The sequence below is a fragment of the Populus nigra genome, chromosome 4 (assembly GCF_951802175.1).
Source record: "Populus nigra chromosome 4, ddPopNigr1.1, whole genome shotgun sequence".
Lineage (NCBI taxonomy): Eukaryota > Viridiplantae > Streptophyta > Magnoliopsida > Malpighiales > Salicaceae > Populus > Populus nigra.
Genome location: NC_084855.1, coordinates 12,805,245 through 12,826,351, shown reverse-complemented (window position 1 = coordinate 12,826,351; position 21,107 = coordinate 12,805,245). Strand labels below are relative to the sequence as shown.

General features: G+C 38.2%; 2 protein-coding genes and 1 long non-coding RNA gene across 5 annotated transcripts; 2 read left to right on the top strand and 1 right to left on the bottom strand.

Annotated features, from left to right (window-relative positions):
* Window positions 1–766: 766 nt before the first annotated feature.
* Window positions 767–2,989, bottom strand: LOC133690461 (protein WHAT'S THIS FACTOR 1 homolog, chloroplastic-like). The gene has a single exon (XM_062110680.1). The coding sequence runs from the start codon at window positions 2,756–2,758 to the stop codon at window positions 1,160–1,162; it is 1,599 nt and encodes a 532-aa protein (XP_061966664.1). The 5' UTR covers window positions 2,759–2,989; the 3' UTR covers window positions 767–1,159.
* Window positions 2,990–12,641: 9,652 nt separating this feature from the next.
* LOC133692393 (rhodanese-like domain-containing protein 4, chloroplastic) lies at window positions 12,642–16,688 on the top strand. Its single transcript, XM_062113291.1, has 8 exons — window positions 12,642–13,464; window positions 14,261–14,363; window positions 14,467–14,553; window positions 14,949–15,023; window positions 15,154–15,228; window positions 15,714–15,794; window positions 15,888–16,088; window positions 16,229–16,688. The coding sequence occupies exons 1-8, from the start codon at window positions 12,824–12,826 to the stop codon at window positions 16,274–16,276; spliced, it is 1,311 nt and encodes a 436-aa protein (XP_061969275.1). The 5' UTR covers window positions 12,642–12,823; the 3' UTR covers window positions 16,277–16,688.
* A 749-nt stretch (window positions 16,689–17,437) lies between these two features.
* Window positions 17,438–19,248, top strand: LOC133690804 (uncharacterized). Of its 3 annotated transcripts, none has more exons than XR_009841506.1 (3): window positions 17,438–17,724; window positions 17,867–17,949; window positions 18,808–19,248. It is a non-coding gene; the product is annotated as an uncharacterized LOC133690804 (long non-coding RNA). The 3 variants fall into 3 exon arrangements; XR_009841505.1 differs by having other exon boundaries at window positions 17,438–17,770; XR_009841504.1 differs by having other exon boundaries at window positions 17,438–17,949.
* The last annotated feature ends 1,859 nt before the right edge of the window (window positions 19,249–21,107 follow it).

Genomic DNA, 21,107 nt, shown 5'->3' with positions numbered 1-21,107 from the left:
AGATGTTCTACTATTCACATACTCCAGCCTGGATAGTCTCAACTCATCTTTACACAAGATTGAAAGTTGAAAATCTAGTCAAAAAGCATTCACATATACGCGACAAAAATGAGGAAGTAAAATAATAGGGTAAGAAATTTCTAACAGGAAGAAGAATTTTTATTGTGATTTATAAAATGGAAAAGGAGGGCTTGGTAGCTTTCACTGGGAGGACTTTTAGCATCTACTACCATTTATTATCTACTCTAATTGATCTGAAAGAGGGAGTCTGGTGATGCCCAAGAGCTGGCAACAGGGTTTGATGACGGTTCTGAATAAATGTATCACTACAATAGAAACTAGTATCTCATTGCGTGGAAGAAACGAGTTTGAACATAGAGTTACTGTCAAGATTATCCATGATGAATACAATGAATTAGTTCATGAATCTGAATATAGAGTTATTGTCAAGCCCTAAAATAGATATCCAATGTTGTGGTCTCAATCTGCAAACAAGTTGCAGCTGGCAGGTTATTTTAACAAAAGCATCGCCATATATACATATAGACAGCTGATAGAACTTATTGCAGAACGAAAGCTAAATAATATTTCGGAAATGGAAGTTAGAAGCCATCAACCCACCACGTAATTTTGGCTTTAGTCAGCTACATATGAGGACCTCACAGATTTCAGTATCAATATTCACTATTAGAGGGTGCTTCCATGATTAATGAGAAAATCAGCTTAACGATTTAAACAGAAATATAACATTCCAAAAAGATCTATGTTTATAATTTGAAAAGGCTATTAGGTTAATTATATTAACAGAAGGCATAAACTACTACATATTGAAAACAAGATACAAAGACCTATTATCCATGCAAAAAAGTTTTCTTTTAATGGTTTCAGAAGTTCAGAAGCCATAACTCTAAGTTTTGCACAAGTTTGAAGAGAAGAAGGCACATGCTATTGCTGCATGTCTCCATTTGCAAGGTACTTCCTGAGACTTCAAACTCGAGAACATGGTCTGGACCCATACTTTTGAATAACCTTGTGAAATCTATGTTCTTCATCCAGAAAACTCACACTTACTGTAGCAATGCTATGATGATAGCCTCTTGGAGCAGTGACCCTACACCAGGGCACAGCTAATGATGCATATGGCAGATTTGAATCTCATTCACCAAAGCTCTCTTGGCCGGCCATCAGGAAACACAGGAGTGAGCACCTTCTCTTTGTCATTTGTTACAGTATCTGTCTGCTTGATTGATTTGCTCAAACGAATTCTCACAGTTCCATCATCATCATCATCTTCAAAATCTGGGGGCATATCATCATCTTCATCACTCCAATCATCTTCATAATCATCATCTTCATCATCATTGAGCTCATCACCACTCAAGTAACTATCAATATCAGACCAATCTTCAGCCTCCTTAATAATTCCGTCTTCATGCCCCGAAGTTCCATCTTCTCCACCTACAGAATCTGTCTTCGGAGCACCTCTCCGAGGGAATCTAGGAACCATAACTAGAGAACGAAGCTTCTCTTTGATGAGCAAAAGCCGGTCCTTCTCTACCAAATGAGAATCACAATATGCTTCCCTAAGGAAAACTGAATCCCTATCCCCTTTCAAAGACACGTAAAACAAATCAGGATGTCTTATTAGCATCCCCCTCAGCTGCTGAGAGAATCTGAACTCCTCTCGAAAATGAGTAAGATGATCAACAAGGATCCGCTTCTCAACTGTGAGACTTAAAATCTCATGAACAACCCCACAAGCATGTTTTTCCTTCTCCTTCGAACCTGATCTCAGATGGGAAAAGTCTGAATAAGGAGATATGTAAGGTATGTCTCTGAACTGGCAAACCCTTCTCATTTCACTCTTGGAAAGCTGTAAGCCCTTAGGCAGCTTCACTCTGTTAAACTTTAGTGGTCTATCAATTATCAAATCTTTCTCTTGCAGCTCTTTGGCTCGATTTTCCTCGTCAGCTAATTCAGCGGCTGATACTGCAAGCTCAGGATCCCAATGAGTTAATTCTAATGCAGGACCCCTTCCAGTTGCAACAACTCTAAAGTATTGTGGATATCTATGACAAATCGTATCCCGAAATTCAAAAGGTAACCCAAAATCAGTCTTCAAATGGGCTATTTTCTCCAACAAAATCCGCTTATCCATTGACATCATCAATAATTTCCTCAACTTCAGAACCAACAGATCCTCCATCTCATTCCTAACCTTCAATTCCTCTAGATACAGCCTTTCAGCCTCGGGCGTCAATCTGAATTGCAATGAATAAACCCCTTCTTCCACAATCTCAAACACCGCAGGGAATTTCTTCAACAAAGCAATAAATCGACGCTTCTTCGTAAGACCCAATTCTCTTCTAAACTTACCCAATTCCCTAAGTAACATAATTCTATTGGGTTGATTAACCAAAATCTTCCTTATCTTCATAACTAATTTCAACTTCTTGTCCCTGTCAATAACATTATCAAAAGGACGCTCCTTTCTCCACTTGACACCAGCAGCTCTAACGGGCTCAAATGGGAGACGGGTTTTTCTGAACTTGCTACTAAAAGACCCGTTTCTCTCTTCAAAAACCAAACCATTACCTAAAAACTGCGAATTTTCTAGTTGAAAAGGTGAAACAGAGAGATTGGTTCTGACAGAAAGTTTGGGTCTTTCGAGGAAATAAGAAGACTTTTGTGAGAGAAAAAAGGGTAAAGAAGTAGATAGCGAAGCAATGGATGAGGAGAACATGAGCTTAGGCTCCATATTTAAGCTTAGGCAATTTTAGAGGAACAAGATATAACAGAGAGAGGTAGGCGAATAGAAGCAAGAGGATAAAAGTTACCTTCTTTAATCAAGACAAGATGGTCGTTCGTAGCGTTTGAGCTGAAAATAGCAGAGGAAGACACACTCGCACTCTGGGGTTTATCTCCAAAGAGCAAAAGCCCTTTCCTTTTCTTTGATTGCATTCAGAATTCAGATCAGATATATAGTAATAATAAAAAAAAATTTATCTATTTCCTCTTAACTGCATGTACCTGTGCAAAAATAGAAGGACAAAAATGTCACTTGGGCCTAACTAGAGCCTCTTCTAAAGCCCAGATACATATAAAAAGGCAACTCGTTTCATTTCCACACGAGAGTGAAGTTGGTTGGTTGGGTGGTTATGGACTGGCCATGGCCATGGGCAAGTGCAGCCCCAGCCGCAGTGACTGTGAGTGTTTCAATCAGTACAGTTTGAAGAAGACGGAGTCGTTAAAACCGACGTGCATCACCAAGAAATCCTCGACGTAAGTATCTTGCGGTTGCTGTTAATCGCTAACTAATCATTTGCTGCAAATAGTTATTTTGTTTAAAATCGAAATATCGTCGTAGGAAAATACAAAAGTTTCGAAGAATGAAGGCAAATATCCTGTATTGGCCTACATTACAGTCTCCAAGGTATATGCTGCGTATATCCCAATGGCATTCCATTTTTCCTTCTTTATTTAGTGAATTAGTTAACCAGAGTGTTATGATGATAGTTTCTAGAAACTCCAAGGGATATGAAATGGCGAAGCTGTTTACCAATAAGTTTACGCATTTATCGCCTGTTTTGTATGATTTGAAGAGCTGTGTATTTTCTGATTTCTGCATTTACAGCAAATATAACTTCTTCTTTTTTGTAATTTTGATTGGTATGTTATAATTCGTTCCTTTTGTTTTGTGTTGCCCAGTCAAGGTGCTGGGTTAGTTCTGGAGGGGAGACATAATGCTGATATGGGATGGATTTCGGAGCTTAGAAGGAATGGAGATGCTCTGGTAAGCCCAAACCACTTTATGTTTCATTTACTCTTCTCTGCTTTTGTAATAGGGAATTGTTTGGATTTTTTTCTTAAGAAAATGTAATCCAGTAGCTATCTGATAATTGATCCAAGTGATGCTATCTGAAATCATGTGGAGTTGGGCATCAATAAATTGGACGAGACAGTCACTAGATTATAATAAAGCAAATTCAGAAACGTGCATGAGTATTTTAAACTAACCAGTTCTGCATATTGTTTAAATTTAAAAAATATTTTCAGGTAGTCCAAACACTGATCACTTGAAGTCTATATTTTTTAGAAAATCTTGTGTAAACTACGAATGGGCAATTTTTACTTGTCTGCGTATGGATCCTCAGGTGTTCAAAATTTTAGTACTTCTGACCATTCTTAGGTCAAGAAAACCATCCATTTGGCTTTACTTTAGTTCTGGTTGCCTGTTGATTCTTCTCTATTTGTAGGGAAATGGAATATGACGGCAATGTGCTTGAGCCCTGGTCAAGGTGGGCAGCTTATGGTGTCTTGCATGATCCTGAATGAGGAATAAGGTAACTGTTGACTTGTATAAGGCTTCTTTTATAGCTCAATTTTTGTTAGGATCTGATTTTTATTGAAACCTACCAAAATATTGTGTTCTATGTATCGTACTCCATGTTAAATTTTTCAGTGCCTTATTTATAAACCAAACTGATGAGGAGAAAACTGTTTAGTTCATATCAAGAAAAAAAAAAAAGGAAAGGAAAATTGCTAATTCATGATTTTCTTGCTTCAATGTGCGATCAAAGGTTTCGTATAAATTTTTGACTTCAAAAACATGTAGTTTTTTCCTGATTTTATGCTTACAATCCAAGTATCCGCAATCCATTTGCTAGTAGATGAAACCATCAACACACTGTGGCGGGATTTTGAGGATTGTGTCCGGGCCTGCAAGGCGCTGCAGTTTATTAAACAACTTGGGCATGCAATGCGTTCTGTAAGCTCATCACGGAATGGGAAGCAACATTTACAGTAGGCCTACATTATTTGTCCACCATATTTAGAGAAGCTCCAACCTCATGACTTCAGTCCAGAGGATCTTCAGAGCTTGAGTGATGCTGTAGATAGTTTCTCATTAATGAACCATGACTTCTCAAGCCCTCACAACCCAGGTCCAAATGCACCTTTGAAGTGAATCCATTTCACTCTGCAGATGCTCACAGGCAAAAGGGGTGCTCTTACCCTGGCCCATAAGATATTTCTGGGCATCAATTTTTGCGGAAATGATTTCATGCTTTCTGAAGGTACTTTTCATCTTTCTTTCATTTATCCCCTTCACTTGTTTTTCTTTCTTTCTTTTGGTGATTCATTCTGGAGATATTCTAGTTTGATTTCAATAACTTTGGACAAGACACCAACAAGCACTTGGCTAGCAGCCTAGGCTTTCTTCTCCTTTTATCTTCCCAGCTCGGCATCTTTAAACTACAGAATGGCCCATCCATGTTGTCCAAGACAATAAGAGATTCCAACTCCTGGGTGTTGGGAAATTCCAGAACTCAAACACACATCAATTTACGTGGTTCGGCAACGTGCCTACTCCACGGAGCTACTGGTTTGTATTAATCACTTCAAAGAAACAATACAAACAAAGAAGGAGGAGAAAACTCTTCTCAACTCAACTCTACTCACTCAAGCTCTCTCTGCTACTCTCACTTCTCTTTTGTTCTCTCTGTGTTTTTCACACACTCACTCGCAGCTCTTCACTGAGCTTATATGTATACAAGATGGGAGTGAAGGGGCATAAATCATGCCTTGATTTATGCCCACCGTTTGTGTCCTCCACCATGTGCCAAGTGGGAGATTAGGTATTCCCATTTGCATATGGTGGGACATTGTTTGTCTCCACTAACTAACAATCTCCCACTTGGAGACAAACAATGAAATCATCTTTTATCCTTGAAGACCAACTGAAGTTTTACACAACTTCAGTTTATCGAGTGTAACTCCTTTGGTTAACATGTCAGCTGGATTCTTGCTTCCACAGACCTTTTCTAGCATCAGTTGCTCATCGTCTAGCAATTGTCGGATGAAGTGATATTTGATCTGAATATGCTTAGTCCTAGAGTGAAATGCTGGATTCTTGGCAAGGAAGATTGCACTCTGACTGTCGCTATACAAAGTACCCTTTCCATTCATCTTGCCCAATTCTTTCAGAAAACTCTGCAGCCATACGATCTCTTTTGCAGATTCTGAGACTACAACATATTCAGCTTCTGTTGTTGAAAGAGCGACGATCTTTTGCAAGGTAGAACTCTAGGAAACAGCAGTACCTCCTAGAGTATATACATATCCTGTAGTGCTCTTTCGGCTATCAACATCTCCTGCTAGATCAGCGTCTACAAAACCTTCAAGTTTCAAACCACCAGCTGTGAAGGTGAGACATGTCTCTAATGAACCTTTTAAGTATCTCATGATCCATTTCACCGCCTCCCAATGCTGCTTTCCAGGATTGCTCATATATCGGCTTACAACTCCCACTGCATGGGCAATGTCTGGTCTGGTACAGACCATAACATACATCAAAGAGCCGATAGCTGAGGCGTATGGAATCTTATCCATGTATCCACATTCTAGCTCAGTTTGTGGTGACTGGTCTTTGCTGAGCTTGAAATGATTCCCTAGAGGTGTACTTACTGGTTTAGCATTATCCATACTAAACCTGCTGAGAACCTTCTTGACATACTCTGTTTGTGAGAGCTTTAGTATGCCTTTATCTTTATCTCTGATGATTCTCATGCCAAGTATTTGTTTAGCAGCTCCCAGATCCTTCATTTCAAACTGTTTTGACAATTGTTGTTTCAGCTTGTCAATCTCCTCAATGCTAGATCCTGCAATCAACATATCATCCACATATAATAGTAGAATGATATAGGAGTTGTCAAAATGTTTGACATAGCAACAATGATCAGCCTGACATCTTGTGTATCCCGAACTACACATGAAGTTATCAAACTTCTTGTACCACTGTCTTGGAGCTTGCTTCAAGCCGTATAAGCTTTTCTTTAGCTTGCAGACTTGTTTCTCCTTTCCTTGTATTTCAAACCCCTCTGGTTGTTGCATGTAAATGTCTTCCTCCAATTCTCCATGAAGAAAGGCTGTTTTTACATCTAATTGTTCAAGATGTAAATTCTCTGCTGCTACTATCCCCAGAACAACTCTGATTGTTGTAAGCTTCACAACTGGAGAAAATATCTCAGAGTAGTCAATCCCTTTCTTTTGTTGAAACCCTTTTACAACAAGTCTTGCCTTGAACCGTTTGCTTCCGTCATGCTCAGTCTTTACTCTGTAGACCCATTTGTTTTGCAAAGCCTTCTTTCCTTCAGGCAGTGTGGTTAGCTCCCAAGTCTTGTTCTTCAGCAACGAACTCATCTCATCCTTCATGGCTAATTCTCACTTGCTTGAGTTTCCATCTTGTAAGGATTCTTCATAGCTTAGCGGCTCACCACCATCTGTCAGCAAAATATAATTCAGTAGAAGTGTGAACCGTTGTGGGGGCTTTACAGTCCTTGAAGACCTGCGAACATAAACAATTGGTTCACTTGGCTCTGCATCTTCTTGTGTAGTGGTGGGTACAGATGTGCTTGAATCTTCTTGTAAAGACTCTTGAGTTTTTTTCTGCTCGGTAACATCGGGAAGGCCTTCTAATCTTATGAATTCAGATTTTTGTGGACTTGTATCTGAATCAGCCATATCTGTTTCTACACTTGATCTGTCTTTGTAGAAAACTTTCTCATTGAAGATCACATTCCTGCTTTTGATAATCTTTCTGTTCTGATCATCCCAGAACCGAAATCCAAATTCTTCATCTCCATAGCCAATGAAGAAACATTTCTTGGATTTGGCATCTAGCTTGTTGCGAGCATCAGAATCTATATGCACATAGGAAACACACCCAAAGACCTTTAAATGAGAAAGTTGTACCTCTTTTCCTCTCCATACTTCCTCGGGCAATCTGAACTCCAAAGGAACTGATGGTCCACGGTTGATCAAGTAAACTGCAGTATGAACTGCGTCAGCCCAGAATGTTTGAGGTAGCCCTGAATACAGCCTCATGCTTCTAGCTCGTTCATTGATGGTCCGGTTCATTCTTTCAGCAATGCCATTCTGTTGTGGTGTGCCTGGAATGGTCTTTTCCATTCTGATACCATTAACAGCGCAATACTCCTTGAAACCTCCATCAATGTATTCTCCTCCATTATCAGATCTTAAGCATTTCAACTTTAAACCTGATTCATTCTCAACCATAGCCTTCCACTTCTTGAATGTTTCGAACACATCAGATTTATTTTTCAGAAAGTAGACCCATACCTTTCTGCTGAAATCATCAATGAAAGTTACGTAATACCGAGAACCTCCAAGAGATGCCACTGGAGACGGTCCCCATAAATCTGTGTGCACTAGTTCTAGCTTTCTTGGTCTTAAGGCCCTGCCAACCTTTAAGAAACTAAGCTTCTTCTGTTTTCCAAGAACACAGCTTTCACAAATGTCTAAATCAACATTTTTAAGCTCTGGCAGTTTTCCCTTCGACTGAAGTATCTTCATCCCCTTTTGACTCATATGGCCGAGTCTACAGTGCCATAGCTGTGCTTGATCTTCTGCTTCAGTATAGGCAATAATGTCTGCAAATCTTGTGGTCATATACAGGGTGCCGGTTTTCTTTCCACGAGCCAAAACCATTGCTCCCTTTGATACCTTCCACATACCTCCAGAAAAAAGGATTGAATGACCACTCTCATCAAGTTGTCCGACTGAGATCAGCTTCTTCTTTAGTCCAGGAACATGCCTTACATTTTGCAAGTTCCATGTAGATCCATTCATTGTCTTGATCTGCACTTCTCCTATACCCACAATCTTCATTGGTTGTCCATCAGCCAGATAGACTACACCGTGATCTCCAGCAACATAGTTTTGCATCATCTCATGGTGTGGTGTACAGTGGAATGAAGCACCAGAATCAAGAATCCAATCATCAATTGGACTTTGTACAGCAAGAATCAAAGTGTCTTGCACCTCATCTGTGGTAGCGTTTGCAGAGTCAGCTTCAGGTTTTTTTGGTTTTGTGCAATTCCTCATGAAATGACCAGGTTTGCCACAATTCCAACATTCAACCTGCTTTCTGGGTCCGAACTTGCTTTTACTTCTGTATCTTGATTTGGATCTGCCTCTGGATAAACCTCTATCCTGTCTCCTCCCCCGAGTGTTAATGTTGAGAGCTGATCCTAAACTTGAACTTTCACCTGAGTCTTTCCTTCGCACTTCTTCAGCTAAAATCAAGTCTCGGATATCATCATATTTCAGTTTGGATTTTCCAGCTGAGTTGCTCACGGCTGTCCTCATACCTTCCCAACTGCTTGGAAGTGAAGCTAGTAAAATGAGTGCACGGATCTCATCATCAAACTCAATCTCTACAGATGACAATTGATTTGTGATAGTATTGAAGTTGTTGAGATGCTGTGTAACAGAGGTGCTTTCTGTCATCTTCAAGTTGAACAACTTCTTCATCAGGTGCACTTTGTTATTTGCTGAGGGCTTCTCATACATCCCAGACAGGGCTTCCATCAGTCTTGCAGTGGATCTTTCTTTTGTAACATTGTGAGCAACTCTTCTTGATAAAGATAACCGGATAATACCCAAAACTTGTCTATCAAGAAGCAACCAATCTTCTTCTGGCATATTTTCTGGTTTGCTCCCCAACAGAGGAAGATGAAGTTTCTTCCCATATAAATAGTCTTCAATTTGCATTTTCCAATATCCAAAATCTGATCCATCAAAATTTTCAATTCCCGCAGCCTTTATTTCATCTGCCATATTTAATGTGTCTTCGATTTGAATTTGTCAAATCTGACCTTACAGATGTGTCCGGAACGGCCAAAAATATTGGAAAGGACACTGAGATCACCCAAATCGGACTTCGGATGGCTCAGATCTTAACAATCAAAGTTTTGGATCAACGGACGGTGCAGAAGAAGCCGCGTGTCAGGCCAGAATAGTGTCTGCGAAGCACTGGATCAAAACTCACGTTTGCTGACGTGTCCAGATGACGTGGCATCCACGTAGGCCAACCGGGACCCACTTTTGCTGACGTGGCAAAATGCACGCGTAATTTCTGCTGACGTGGCAGGTGATGACGTGTCTGCTGACTGGTCTGATGACGTGGCTGATGACTGTGCATGATTGCTGGCGTGGCTGATGACGTGGCGGGTCAACCCGGTTCAGTTGCAGACAATCGGGTGAATACGACGCGTGGAGAGCGTGGCGCGACTGGTCGCGCGTGGACAGTGCTGTCGTCGGCGCGTGTTGGCGCGTGCGGGCATGCAGGACGTCGGTTCTTTGCCGGGTTTTCACCAGTGAATTCGTTTCTTCTTCCTCTACGCGATGGTAATGTCAAAAACACGTTTTGAGAACTTTGATTTTTGAGTTTGGATCAAACACCCTCTTTTTCAAGAACAAGCTCTGATACCAGTTGTTGGGAAATTCCAGAACTCAAACACACATCAATTTACGTGGTTCGGCAACGTGCCTACTCCACGGAGCTACTGGTTTGTATTAATCACTTCAAAGAAACAATACAAACAAAGGAGGAGGAGAAAACTCTTCTCAACTCAACTCTACTCACTCAAGCTCTCTCTGCTGCTCTCACTTCTCTTCTGTTCTCTCTGTGTTTTTCACACACTCACTCGCAGCTCTTCACTGAGCTTATATGTATACAAGATGGGAGTGAAGGGGCATAAATCATGCCTTGATTTATGCCCACCGTTTGTGTCCTCCACCATGTGCCAAGTGGGAGATTAGGTATTCCCACTTGCATATGGTGGGACATTGTTTGTCTCCACTAACTAATACTGGGAGGGTGAAGGATTCATACACATCTTATTACACAAGCCTTACTGGACTGGGTCTGGACAAACCAACAATATTACAGGATCTGCTGGTTTCCTTAAATTTGTTAATGTGGGGTGTATCTTGTGTTTAGAAAGACAAGGGGTGGAGTCACCAAAACAAACACTTAAATTATCTATCTATCTATCTATATAGATAATAGATAGATAGATAGATAGATAGATAGGTAAGCTAAATAAGCTAACTTAGCTTTGTCTCCTTTCACTACGAATACCACACTATATATGGAACACGCTTATATGTCACTCATTTTATGGGAGTCGCAAATGGCCATTTTCCCAAGTAGGTGGCAAGCAACTTCTGTGTATGAAGATGTGCACAACTCCTGGTCAAAATGCATTCTCATGCTATGCGAGGGAAATTGAACAACCGGTCCTGATAACACCATAGCTGTCCTTGTATAATACATAGTCGGCTTGAGGAAGCAAATCCAGATTTGCTTTTTTTTCCCCGTACCAATTTCTTACTGTTCTAATGCTCCTGGAAACACTCTTTCTCTCAAAAACTTATGCTGCAACAGTCAATCAGCTATTTGTTTAGCAGAAAATCATGTATTCCATGCATGAAAGAAGCTTGGTGAATTGCATTATCACTTGCAAGATAGAAGGTTTTACAAGGACTTTGACATTTATATTGATACGGAGGGCAAAGTGCCTGGTGTATGCACCGAGCCCTAAGGAACTCAATGGAGGAAGTTTATGGAGTTCTACTCGTGACTTGGAATGACAATAGGAGTTGTTGTTGAGGGTAATTCAACGCTGAACGCTGACTTGACATTTAAATTTGCTTTCTCAAGCAAGCCAAGAATTATACTAGGCCAGCTGTGGTGTTGTTTAAATCCAACCATGAAGACAAGTTTAGCCAATATGGAGTCTTCTTTGAACAAAATTTATACAGCTTCTTCATACCAACTAGACATGCGAAAAAAAGGAAGTGTTTTACAACTGGCCTTGAACTAGTATAAATAATTAAACTTGGCTCCATATAGTTATGTTTCAAAATCTGTGCGCTTCACCTTATGAGTGCTTGTGCAAGTGCGTATGTTACAGGTAGTGAGTTAAGAGAAAATTAAGTGAGCTTGTGGGTGCTTTTGAGCAGGTCAAGGGCCGCATATTGTGAGAACGTTTTACTTGTTTCATCTTAACTGTAACAAATTTTGGCTATGTCAGCATCAGTTTATAGAGTTCTTTCTGAATGGAAAAGACATAATTTTCATCATTGATCTTGGAATTTCAAAGCATAAAGATTGGGTGATCCAGCTCTCTTTCTTGCAAAGTTTATTCTCGTTTCCGCTAATACATATATATAGATTTGAAGCAGTTGCTCCTACCTTTAAATAAGTATCTCATATTTTAATATTGTCAATATGTGAATTGAGTTATGCCATAAAAAATGATGAATACCAGAGCACAAGACTGTACTTCATGGAATGTGGAACGGCTTTCTGCCTACCTTGCATTATTACCACACATTGGATGGAATATTACTACATTTTAAGCACCACCATACTATTAGAACTTCTTTTTTTAATCCATTGTAATCCCACCACATACATAATTTTATGTTTTAAAAACAGTCTTGAAGCTTCGAAAACATGGCTGTAAAGTATTAACTAATTTTGTTACCAATTTTTTAGCCGAGCCTAATCCTTCTGTCCATGTTTATGTCAAAAACTTACCTCTTTATGTCTGTAGACTGTAGCGCTGTACTGTAGGAAAAGTTCAGTACAATATATGTAGCTTCCATAAACTTCCTCTTTAATATCAGCCACAAAATCTCTTTCCATGAAAGTCATCAAGCCATATGATCACCAACTCCTCATCTCACTTCCACGTGTCATGCAATGAGTGGCAAAGATATCCATTCCCCATGCCACGCCAGCACCACCCCCACCCCCCCCCCCCCCCCCACTCAAAGCGCACCAGCAGCAACTCGCATTCACTGAAGACAGGCTTTCCATCCTCTGCTTTACCTTCCATCCAATCATCCTAAAACAAACAATATCAGTATAAAACTCCACTCTTATGGTGGTTCAAGCTTCTGCTTCAGTTCGGTAAGAGAACATAATTTGTCCGTGACAGAGAACTATGCCATGAAGGCCCTCAATGCTGCAAGCTTGACACCATTATCTGTTCTTTGTGAGAGAAGAGCAGAAACCAGAAAATCTTTATCGCTCCCTACAGTTTCACCACTCAAATTCTCTCATTCTGGCTCTTTAAGCGCGAGCCGGTCAGCTGCACAAGAATGTCTATCAAGGACTTTACATGGTGGTGTAGTGCTACTATCTTCAGTTTTTAGTACTGGGCTAGCTAGAGCTTTAACATATGAAGAAGCACTAGAAAAACCTGCGAGTCCCTTCTCATCTGATTTTGATGTTAATGGGATCCTAGATAGTGTCATCAAATTTGGATCAGAAAACCCAACAATTATAGCAGGTGGTGTTACAGTTTTGGCAGTTCCTCTGATTCTGTCTCTGGTGCTAAACAAGCCTAAGTCATGGGGTGTTGAGTCTGCAAAAAAGGCTTATGCAGCATTGGGTGATGACACAAAGGCTCAGTTACTTGATATAAGAGCAACAGTGGAGTTTCGACAAGTGGGCAGTCCTGATATCAGCGGTTTGAGCAAGAAGCCAGCGTCAATTGTTTATAAAAGTGAAGATAAGCCAGGTTTCTTGAAGAAGCTGTCTTTGAAGTTTAAGGAACCAGAGAACACCACATTGTTCATTCTAGACAAGTAAGATAGTGAATCCAATTATTATATTTTTCATGAAGATTTCATCTCTTATTTTCATTAATGTCAGGGTTATCAGCTAAGATAACAGGAAAATCTTTGATATAGAAAACCTAAATGGGGCAATCAATAGTGGTTCTATGCAATTTGTCTCTGCACGGACTGGTTTTAGATTCTATATTCTTAGCCTGTTGAAAATCAATTAAAGAACTAGATCTCCTCAGTTGTGTCCATTTTCTTAATGAATTCAAAGGACTGACTGAGATCGAGAACCTTGTTTTAGTGACTGCTTTAAATTGGCTAACTGGCATCTGTGAAAGTTCCATTTGCAATTTCAAACATGCTATAGTAACAAGTACGTCATCTTTGATTGGGTTTGGCACAAATGTTAATCTTCATTTGGAGCTGTATCTTTGCTGTTTGGAGCTGGAAGAACCAGGAAAAGCAGTCAAAATAGCTAACAGATGGTGCTCGCTGCATCATATACTATACGGAACCGCCCAGGCTTGATGACTCAGATGTAGAAATCATTCATAAAGTTAAAATCTTATATATTATAGCCCTTATCAAGGACCCACAACTCATTGAATTACAGGGACATGCTGTTTACTACAAAATCTAATGAGGAAAAATAAGGAAATTAGTATCACTACCTTTTACAATTTCTTAACCCTCCAAAACCCCTTTTCTCCTTTGCGGTGCCATTTCTTAAACGATAATAATTAGAGTTCTAATTCGTTCTTTGTTATCCAAAGCTAAAGTTTGAAGCTAACGTTCCTAAATTTACAATGAAAGCCAGATTTGATGGCAACTCTGAATTGGTTGCGGAGTTGGTCACTGTAAATGGATTCAAAGCAGCTTATGCAATCAAAGATGGAGCAGAGGGACCCCGCGGATGGATGGTATTTGCTTTTTTTTCTTTCACTTTTAATTCGTGTTCAATCCCTTTCTTACCTTATGGAACATAAATACATAAATACAAGCTTTGAGAAATGTATTTTGCAGAGTAGTGGGCTTCCCTGGATACCACCAAAGAAAGCATTGAGTCTTGATCTTAGCGATCTATCAGACACTATCAGTGGTGCATTTGGAGTATGTTTCCTTCTTCTTCTTTTTCCTTTTAATCGAAAATCTAACTTCTTAAGGGGCCTTTACGAATGGAAGGCTTATCCTTTCTTGTTTCATATAACTTTGAACCAATGATATTTATTGTAGGTTTCGTGATGAACCAATTATTTCTTCCTGTTCCAGTTATTTCATCCCTCACACTAATCTAGTAGGGGAACGATTTATGTGGGGGCATGGCGCAGGGCAACCCTGGCCCACTCACTGCTTTCATTTCTATTCTTGGTTTGAATCTCAGAATTATGGCACTCAAGGATTGCTATTACTGAGTTCTTATATATAAAGTCGTAGAGCTGTGGCCATATATTTATGATTTTATAAACAAGCACTTCAGCATGGTAATCTCAATGATTATTTTGCAGGAGGGCTCCGATGCCTTGCCTGTCACCTTTGCACTTTCAGCAGCTGCTGGCTTAGGTGTACTGGCATTCTCAGAGGTTGGGTTGTGAAGGTTTTGTGTATTATTTTTATTTCATGTCTTTATTTATAATTCCTTTCATTTTACTTTCACTAAAAGGGATTTTGTTGTGAGAGATGCGAGATTGACTGTTTCATTGTATTTTCCAGATGGAAACAATACTCCAAGTATTAGGCTCAGCTGCTCTAATTCAGTTTGTGAGTAAGAAACTCCTGTTTGCTGAGGCAAGTCTCTGTTACCATTCTAGATAAAATTCTATTTTATTTAATTTTGTGATTGGAGATGATATGATTTCATTCTGTTGCATGGGCTCCTGGTTGAAGTTTCGATGGACCTTTCTGCCTGCAAACAAGAGGTGAAAGGGGAAAAACACTTTCTTAATCATCAGAAAAATAAAAAAAGCTTGCTTCGAAATTTAAAACATAATGTCTGCAGAAGCAAGCTCTGTGCCCTAAACAGTTAAAGACATGCTACCACACATGTCGTTATAATATGTTCTCCTATAAAAGTGAAAATATATTCTGATTCTGAAAAACCACTCAGACTGGGCCTTCCCTTGTTTGAGTGTGATGGTATTTCAATGCCCTCGTGTGAGTGTGACCCAGCATCCAGACTAGGAAGTTCCATAACTTAGGCCATAACACTCAGGTCCTTAAACTGGAAACTTGAAGGTTCACTTTCACATTTTATTTTTTGCTTCCAATGGCAGGACCGTAAGCAAACTCTGGAACAAGTTGATGAATTCTTGACCACCAAGATTGCACCTAAAGAGTTAGGGGATGAATTGAAGGTAACATTTTGTATATGTTTGTATCCTTCTAAAAATATGGAATTGTTTAGCGATGGAAGAAAAATCTTTTTCTCAATTACCTGGTCAATTCAGGATATAGGGAGGGCTCTTCTACCAGTACCAGTGACTACCAAGGCCCTTCCTGCACCCACAGAAGCAAGTCCAGAACCTGCTGTTGCTGATAGTACTGTGCAGAAAGCAGAAGCTGCTTCCCAGATAAATTCAGTACCCATAACAGAAGCTAAAGCTGTATCAGTTTCTGGATTTTCAAGGCCGCTTTCTCCGTATCCTTATGTAATTCTCACTTTCATCACCCTTGTTTATTTCCAGCATGATTTTTCTTCCAGATTACAGCACACAAGGTGGTTGCATATGGTATAAAGTTTTCTACTAGTGTAAGCGCTGAACATATGACTGCCTTTCTTGTATTGCAGTATCCGGATCTCAAGCCTCCAACATCACCAACCCCATCTAAACCTTAAGTCCAGGTCTTAATGTCTTGTTCTGCAACAGAAGCTGTTTTTTACCGGGAATATCTGGAGTTACTTTGCGAGCTGTGCAGACAATGCTCCTCGTACATAACATGTTCGAGTCTACAAGACGATTTGAATCGAAGAAAAAAACTAGGTTTGATGAACCATAAGAAAAAAAAAGTGGGGGAAGGAAAGAAAATCAGACATGTAATGGATGGCTGCTTCGTGATATGCTGCTACAGCCAACCTGATCTGATAGTGTCTCTGTTCTAACTGTTTTGAGTAATGGCTGTCTTATTAAAAAGTTATTTTTCTTTAAATTCACCTTCAAGAACACATTCAACCAACCATTGTTTTGTATTTATGGGATTCACGAGCTAGCACATGATGATCATTATTGTATAAGATTAGCATTTCTCAATTATTTTTCTTTTGATTGCTAGGCAGTTTTCTTTTTTGCTCGTGTTTGTGTGCAACGGTCCAATTTGAGTGACCTTGCAGACAACAATGTTTTTTTTAAAAAAAATAAATAAAATAGCAAGAGCAAGTTCGCAGAAACGAAATTGTTTTTTCAAATGAACAAACCAATCATTCAAAACTCAAATCAAACAGAACCAAGCAATTTGAATAAGTGATTTAATACCCGTTTCGTTTATCTTTGTCTGATATTGTGTCTGATGTTGTGTACTCCATGTATTTATCTTGAAAATTATTAAATTGATATTTATTTAATATTTTTTTATAAATTATTTTGTATCAATTCTCTATTGTAATTAAATTTAATTATAGTGGTTAATAAATTGAATTCACATGTTTGACAAGATAAAATTTAATTTAATTCAATTTATTTTATATATTATATTTATTATTTTCATTTTTTTATTTTTTTAAGGTTTCTAAAAAAACAATGAGAACATAGATATTTTAAAAAAGTTACTTTTAATTAATATTAATATTTTAAAAGAAAAATAATTGAAAATTAGAAGGGTTAATCTTTGATTTACTTTTATAGTATTTTTAGAAATTAAATTCTATTTAAAATTTAATTTTTAATATTCAAAAAGGTTTTAAACATAATATTTCATTAAAACCTTTAAGTTAATTCAATTAAGTTGTGTTCTTAGTGTTGTCATCACCTCTAGTCTTGTTCAGTTCAGTCATGTAGTTTTTTATAAGAAACGGGACCAGAGGTCCATAACACTCCATTGCTATGAGAAAAGTCATCAAAAACAAAAGAAACAGTAGAGTTACCATCCAGACTAAAGTATGCTTAATAATCAGCAGGCATGCTACCTTCAAGAAGAACATGTTGAATGATCACCACCCAATCACAGTTTTGGCAGCAGAGCACCACCCAATAGCTCCGTGAGGCCACCTCTCCAGACTCCACTGCTATCACTAACCAGTCCTCCCAAACCAGCTATAACAGGACAGCACCATAATATTTCAGTCACGCGGTTGTTACAAGCACCGATATTTATTCAAAACTGTAACTTCTAGATAGTAATTACTCTGCTATGGTTCAACTTTTTATAGGATTAGGAAATTTGTGGTAATAGATCTTGATGCGTGCCAGTTATTGTTTTGTTACTTGTGCAGACAGCAGAGGATTTTTTGGCTCATCTGTTTGAACTTTGAAGATGGCATGCTCTGTGCAATTCATGCAAAACGCGTTACATTAAGTAAGTGAGTGAGACTTGATGCACCTATTATAATTACATGCTTTCCCGTCGAGTTAGATTTTATACAAGTACATTTATTATGATCATGACCCTTTGTCTTTCCTTCAAATTCTTTGGGAAAATTTTGCACTTTCATTTATTTATTTTGGTGGATTTTCTAATCAAGTGTGGTCTTAGATATCACTAAATACTGTTCATTGATTTTCAGTGTAAATGCACTCCAAAACTTATGCTGTTGTTTTGCTTGTATGATCGCTAATATGATTTGCAGATCAATGACATTTCAGAAAATAAATATCTAGGATTGTGTGAACATGCTCAAGTTATCTAGACTGACTTGTGACTTCGAGGAAATCAGTCTTGATGAAACATTAAAATAGACATTAACAAACCATAGACTATACAAGATATTTCTAATAGATTGCACGCCTACATAACCTTGACATCGATGGAACTGTTCTCTCAGCTTCTACATACATTTACAGAACTTCTTTACTGATCTCTCAGCTTCTACTCTAAATGCATTTTCAGAAGTTCTTCTGCAGTAATTATTGGCTGTTTTACTCAGAAGACCATGCCTTTTGTTTTCCTTTCCTTATGCCAGCGATGATGCACCCTTTTTTATTGCATTTGAAAGTACATACAAATGGATAACAATCGGGATGTTCAAAAGTGCTTTGCTGCAGTGTTCTCATTGTGCACAATTATTTGGATTCATCAGTACTATACATCTTCCTATTGATGATGCCATAGCACCATGCCTATAATGTTTTGTCCAATTCATATTTCATTCAATCTTGCTTTTGAATTTTATATTAGCTATTCAGTAAAGAACTTTTATTTGCCTTATTCCCTCAGTGAAAAGGGATTTTGAGCTGGCTCAGCGGCTTGGAGGGAAGGGACAACCTTGGTGAGAGTATGACAGTAAAAGAGCATCACTTATTGTAACCAACTTGTTATGTAATTATGCGGTTGTTCTTTGGCAGCCATCGCTTTCTAGCTGTTTAGCAGGTGTACTGGTATGCAATTAGCAAGCAAGAAGCAGTCTCGATCCATTTCACTCCACTTGCAATGTGGCAGCGTCTAGAAATTTACGAACACAGAAAATTTGTGGTCCATGATATTTTAGATTATAGAGAAGGTAGATCCCATGTCAAAGTTTCCTTGGAATCCACAAATCATACTACGGTTAGAAATGGCCATTTATTTTACTGTAAGCATGTCCAGCACCCATATTTACTCCCGCTACTGTCAGGTTTTATTATTATTATTATTGAAAATGCTTGTTTTGAAGGGGGACTAATGGCTGCCGTGCGTTGTCGTCTTGGACGCGTATATGTTTTGCAATTTTAATCTGTTTGCATTGCTTATTTGATGTGAAAATTGGAACATATTAGATAGACGTCACGCGTTAAGTTATTGGGTTAAATTTTTATGTTTTTTTCTTCTTCTTTCCCTCTTGAGTGAATGACCACGAACATGTCCTCGAGTTTCTTCGGTGAATGGTGATGAGTTCAAATGGAAACAACCATTACGAAAAAATCTGCTTGACTTTTGAAAATGGGAACTGACCAGGAATTCGAGCTTCAAATTTCGAGAATAGAATTGAATCCATGTGACCGACAGATTTGATTATGATTCGGTACGATTGCACATGGAGACTTGTTTCCAGGTGCCATTCCATCTTCCAGTGATTTGTTGAGTGAAATCTTTCTTTTTCTTGACAGGCATATGTGGTCAAACCTAACGAACTATAAAATTCACCGTTGATATAATAGAGTTTTCTTCTTCTTTTTTTTACCTTAGCACATTTTAAAAAAAAATAAAGGAAATAGCATCTCATCAAATATTTAGAGATGTAGCATAATTTAAAATATGGAATCTGACTCTCTTAAATTGTTACATGGTTGGTAAAAAAATTCAATTATGAGAGAGGAGTGAGAAAAAAAGAGATTTCGGAGGCACACCGAAACTCTAATAATAACACTACTGATAACCTTAAAAAGATCTTGACAAAATAAATCTAACGACATCAAAAAAAGTAGTTAAGAGACACTAAAGTGGATCACAGGAGCTGCCTAAAGGTGGTAGGGGATCGGTTGCCTTTAAGCGGCTTATGTAGCCTAATCTACTCATTGTTATTGACCTTTCTAGGGTGTCGTTGGAATTTTTTTGTTGAGATTTTTTTATGACACCATTGGTTTCATCATCAATGTGCCTTAGGGTTTTTCTTTCTTTGTTTGTTTTTTCTCTCTGCCTCTCTCCTCCTTGTAATTTGTGAAGATAGAGGAGAGAAAAAAAATATGGTAGCACATGAAATATCTGATAACGACATTACATGTATCATTAGAGAAATCTCAACAAGATTAATCTAACAACACCATGAGAGGCCACCAACAATTATCGAAGTGGGCTACACGACCAGCCCAAAGACAAGTAAGCCTTGCTACCTTTAAGCGACTCATGTGACCCACTCTGATCACCGTTGGTGCCTTCCATGGTGTCCTTGTATTCATCTCGTCAAGATCTTTCTAATGATACTGATATTGTTATCATCGGAGCTTTAGTGTGTCTCTAATATCTCTTTTTTTCTTCTCTTTTCTCTTTGTAATATTTTGCAAGTCATTTAACAATTTAAGAGAGTTGCAAGTGATACGATTCACATCTGTCATATGTGATTCTAAATTGTGCTACTTCCTAAATATTTTATAAACTATGTTATTTCTTCAAAAAAATTGAAATGACCGAAAAAAAAACAAATAAAAATGATCGAGAAAAGACAAATAAGAATGAACATCTAGCTCTTCTAGTTGTTTTTCTAATTCTAATCCTAAACCTAATACTATTTCTAATTTAAATGTGATAACCGAATTATATTGGTTATGTAGCGTTTTTTCTTGTATATTTATATTCTTTTTATAGTTAATTTTTGTCATTTTCTTGACTATGAATAGCTAAATGGTAATTTGTGATAATTATAAATTTGATTAGCTTATTATATTTATTCTTTTTTAGAAAATTTTAAGAGGATAGAGAATTTATCAACATTAATTAAAAAGAGCTAAATTTTTTGAAAAAATATTGTAGCACTAGACTCATTCTTACTCTTTAATGGAATAGTATAATTGTGTTTTTACCCCTTTATCCAAAAAACTTAA